The sequence below is a fragment of the Egretta garzetta genome, unplaced genomic scaffold (genome assembly GCF_000687185.1).
Source record: "Egretta garzetta isolate BGI_Z169 unplaced genomic scaffold, ASM68718v1 scaffold382, whole genome shotgun sequence".
NCBI lineage: Eukaryota > Metazoa > Chordata > Aves > Pelecaniformes > Ardeidae > Egretta > Egretta garzetta.
This window is the reverse complement of record NW_009258793.1, coordinates 41,314-46,073: the sequence shown is the minus strand read 5'-3', so window position 1 is coordinate 46,073 and position 4,760 is coordinate 41,314. Positions and strand designations below refer to the sequence as shown.

Sequence of the window (4,760 nt, the reverse complement as noted above, 5' to 3'; positions counted from 1 at the left end):
GTGTTTTGCCCCCGCGGGGAGATGGTGGTGGTGGTAGTTGATGGTGGTGGTGGTGGGGGGTGACACCCTTCCCGCCGCGGGCAGGACACCTTCGGGTTCCCCCGGCGCTTCCCAAACCTCCCACAACCTGACCTACTTCCTCGGTGCCGGGAGGAGCTGCTGCGGGGCTCGGCTGAGCTGCTCCCGGCAGATGCCCCGGTGCCGGGGGCTGCATGCTGCAAAGCTTCGCCCCATGGGGACATCCATGTCCCCCATCCCCGTGCACACCTGGTGGCATTACAGGCCAGCCTGGACCCTCCCAGAGGGTCCATCCCTGCTGCCTTTCGTGAGGTGCCGATGCCCGGAGCAGGTGCTGGGCTCACGGAGGGAGGTGACAGCGCAGGCCAGGAGCTGTCAGACAGGTTTGTGCGTGGCAGCAATTAAAAGCGGGGTGTTTGTTTACCCGGCGCGTGGTGCTGAGAACCAGGGCAGCTTCCTGGGTGTAACCTGGCCCGCGAGCCCTCGGCAAGGCTGGGAGCCGTGGGGACACACACATACCCACCTCTGCCTGGCCCCTGCCACGCTCGCCGTGTCCCCTCCACCGGGGCTGCCCACAAAAAGCTGCAAGGGCCGTCATCCTCCTCCCCAGTGCTGGGGAGCCGGAGCCGAGGCCGAAGGCATCCTCGCGTCCTTCCTCCCCCAGCCACCTGCGCAGGAAGCTGCATTGTCCTGTTTGCATCCTGCCCCTTCCCGCCACCCTCCCACTGCGTCCGGCCACAGGGTCCCCTGCACGCACACAGCAGCTGGGCTGTGGCTGCCTCGTCCCTGCCCGGTGTTGGGGTGGGAGCATCTGCAGATGGAGCAGTGCTGTGGGGGGGGTTTGGGAGCTCACCCGGCGTGGTGCGGGAGCCCATGCCGTGCAGGAAGACTCCCTGTGAGGCAGGAGAGGAGCCCATCCCCTGCTCACCCTGGGGAGGCTGAGTCAATGACCCCCGGGACTGGGCATCCCCAGGGTCATTTTGGGGACGTCTCCAGAGGGTGTCCGGACCCTGAGGTCCCAGCAGGGGGGCTCAGTGCTGCCAAACCGGGGCTGGCGCCAGGCCCAGGCAGGTGCTGCCGGCTCCCGAACTCGCCGAGCCCTTGCCCCAGTGCATGCTGCGTGCCGGCACCCTGCTTGCTCGGCTCCTGGGTCCCCTGGGGAGCTGCCCCGAACCTGGTGGGTCTTTCCCAGCACCAGGAGACCAGGTTGGTCCTTGGCACCAGCTGGGGAAGGGGAGATGTGTGGGGGAATTTGAAGTCCTGCTGCCTGGCGTTGCTGACTTTGTCTCTCCTTCGGCAGTGCTGGTACCAGGCTTTTCTCTAGTTCTCCATGGCAGCAGCACAGGGTCCTGTGACCTGTGAGCCTGACACCCGTGTCCTCGGCACCTACCTCTCCTCAGAGCCTGTCGGCATCGTCGGCAGCATGGGCAGTGTGGGCAGCCTGGTGGAGAAGCAGGATCTGTCTCCCCTGGAGCTGCGGGCCCCACTGGGGGGCTCGCGGGGGCTTCGGCAGCCCGATGGCTTGCTGGGGAAGGGGCTGAGCCAGCGGGAGCTCTTTGGCTACCTGCATGGGGCCAAGAAGGAGATGCGGTCTGAGCGGAAGCACCAGATGTCGGGCGCCTGCTACAAGCGGGACTACGAGAGCGACCGCGAGAACCGGTCCCCCGAGCGCTGCTCCCGGGAGCATCACCGCGGGGCTGACTTCTCCAAGAGCTCCCTGCCCGAGAGGGGCCGCTTCGACAAGGTGAGGCTGTGGCTGCCATGCTGGGCCCCAAAATACATCTGCGTGAGCAGAAGGGTCTGTGCCAGGGATGGGATGTGGGGATTTGAGGATGTCCAGGGGTATGGGGCTGGGAGTGAGTGGATTCTCCCTGGCTCCAGGCACCTGTGTGTGCTGGTGGGGGCTGTTGGGCTCATCCTGACCCTGCTCTTTTTTTTTCAGTGCCGTATCAGGCCCTCAGCCTTCAAGGCAGTGGCCGGGAAGGGGCTGGTGTCCATGCAGGGCCTGTCCTCATCCAAGGGGCAGAAGCTGTCAAAGAGCAATGGGAGCCTGCACACGCTGCTGTCGCAGAGCAGCACGGCGGCCTCGCAGCATGCCCCGCTCCGCACCCACCTGCTCCATGCCATCAGCCTGGATGAGGCCTCCGACTCCAGCCGAGCTTTTCCCTTCCGACCGCTCCCGCCTAAAGCCTGCCCAGGGCCAGTTCAGCGCCTCCATGGGCCACATCAACCACATCGGGGGCTCCTTGGACAGGGTCTCCCGGAGCCCCAGGGACCCCCTGGCCCCTGAGAAGGCACCCCTGTCCTGCAAAAGCATGGCCACGCTGAGCCGACTGCAGAGCCCTGGGGAGCCACCGCCGCCCTACGAGTTCACCTACTCATTGGAGGATGCAGTGAAGCAGCTGGAGGACCGGCTGCAGGAGACGGGAGGAGAGCTGCGGCAGCTCAAGAGGAGCCTTAGCGAGACCGAAGATCCTTTCACACAGGTGAGCCATGGGTCTGGGGCTGCGCTGGGTGCCCCGGGCAGGAGTGTGGGGCCGCGGTGCCTGGGTGGAGGGAGCGGTGAAGGAGCTGGGGTCCTGCCGTGGTGAGCAATGGGCGGGGAGTGTCCAAGCATGGGAGGACCCAACATGGCGTGACCTTCTGGGATCCCTCCCTGGAGCTGCCCTGCGCAGGGGTAGGCTATGGACCCTCCCCAGCGTCCACGTCTGCTGGCAGGTGTTTGAGGACAAGCAGCGGCTGTGGCTGGATGAGCTGGAGGATCTGAAGCAGATGTATGTGGCCCGGCTGCAGCAGGTGACGCAGCAGGCACAGCGTGGGCAGCGGGCGCTGCAGCTGCAGCTCTACAAGGCGCAGCAGGAGAAGAAGCGGCTGCAGGAGGAGCTGAGCATGCAGCAGTGCCAGTGCGAGGAGCCCAAGCTCCGGCAGCCCCAGGGTGAACGTGTCAGCCCCAAGCTGGAGGAGACAAAGTGGGAGGTGAGTCCCCTTCCTTCCCTCCCTGTTGCCACCCTCCTGGCCATGGAGTCAGGAGGGAGGCAGCGGTTCCCTGCTCTGTTGGCACTTGTGGCTGCGGGACTGGGACAGACGAGCCAAGTGTGATGCTCATGGTCTCCCAGGGATGCTGTGGTGACAGCCTGGGGTGCTGCCACCCCTGGGGTCCTGCTCCTCCAACCCTTCCTCACCACTCGCCCATGCCCTGCAGGTGTGCCAGAAGGCAGCAGAGATCTCCCTGCTGAAGCAGCAGCTCCGGGACACCCAGGAGGAGATGGCTCAGAAGCTGGGTGAGATCTTCAGCCTGAAGACACAGCTGCGGGAGGCCAAGGCGGAGGTCCAGGCCAGGGACTCCCAGCTGGCACAACTGGCAGACTCCTTCCAGAGCCCCCCGGAGCCTGGCGCCTTGCTGCCACTGGGCGATGACCCCATGCCTGCGTGCCAGGACTTCCCCGGCTGTGAAACTGATGACTCCAAGTGCCGGGGCCTTCACAGTGACACGGCGGAGCCCCTGGAGCGGCAGGTGGAGTGGCTGTGGGCAGAGCTGCTGCGGGAGCGGCGCCAGGGCCAGCTGCAGGCTGTGAACTTTGAGCTGGAGAGGAAAACCTGGCAGGAGGAGAAGGAGAAGGTGCTGCGGTACCAGCGTGAGCTCCAGGCCAGCTACATGGAGATGTACCACCGGAGCCAGGCGCTGGAGCGGGAGCTGCGGCAGCTGCGGTCAGAGCCCAGGGATGTCGGGGCCGACTCGCCGTGGATCGAGCGGGTGGAGTCCTCGAAGATCTGAGCGGTGGGATGCTGGTGGGACCGTGAAGGGGGAAGGTCTCTTGCTGCTGCAACAGGATGATCTCAGGGTCTGCACAAGGACCGTCCGCTCGGCGCTGCCCTGGGGAGAAGGACTGATTGCGACAAGGGAGCTTTTCCTTCCTGCAGCACTTCAGGCCTTTCTGGGGGGGGGGTGTCTCTGGAGACAGGGGTCATCTGTGCCAGGGTGGGGATCTTGCATGCACCCCATTCTCTGACTCCAGGAGCATTTGCCCTGTGATTCCTTCTGCCATGGGGCTGTAACCAAGTGCCCCATCAGACTTTCCCTGTCCCTCCTGCTCTGCTGCCCCTGTTCCCTACAACGCATAACTTAATGTCTTGCTAAGGAGGGCCTCAAGCCCTGTCCCCAGCCTCAGTGCCTTGCTGGGGGTGTTCCAGCTGCTGCTTACAGCAGCTGCCCTGTCAGCAGGGTCCTGGAACTGGCAATGTGGCAGCGCCCTGTGCTTGCACCAGTCTATCTTGGTGCCACTGGGAAGGCAGCGGAGGAAAGCCTAACAAGTGCTGGTGCTGCTGGGAGGGGGGTGGGAGGGGGATCGTCAGCTGCCCCAGCACCTCTGTTGGGGCTTTCCATGTCGCCAGTACTGGGGCTGCTCTGCAGCGGAGGGTGGCTAATGCCGCTTCCCTGCGGGGAGCCCCTGAGATGGGAGGGGCGAGTGCCTTGTGCGAGGGGGGACGGGGACCGGGTGCCCTGCCCCACTGGAAGGCCTTTGGGGAGGGGAAGGGCTGGGGCGTGCGGGCGGGATGCTCCCCAAGCTGGGGTATCTCCCCTCGCCCCTCCCAGGCTGGGTGAGGGGCAGCCGAGGAGCGGGGCCGGCGCTGGAAGGAGCCCCTGTAACAGCGGGGCCGCGGGAGGGCCGTCCGGCCCAGCTCTCCTCGGCCTTTCCTGCAATAAACCCGGATTTCATTCTCCTGGTCTCTGCCTTCCTGCA

General features: G+C 65.5%; 1 protein-coding gene across 1 annotated transcript; it reads left to right on the top strand.

Annotated features, from left to right (window-relative positions):
• The first annotated feature begins 1,318 nt into the window (after nt 1-1,318).
• Nucleotides 1,319-4,516, top strand: N4BP3 (NEDD4 binding protein 3). The gene is given in 5 exon segments (XM_009649582.2): nt 1,319-1,762; nt 1,961-2,221; nt 2,223-2,504; nt 2,737-2,994; nt 3,221-4,516. Coding segments are annotated over 5 exon segments (1,788 nt in total). The 5' UTR covers nt 1,319-1,348; the 3' UTR covers nt 3,794-4,516.
• Nucleotides 4,517-4,760: the final 244 nt, after the last annotated feature.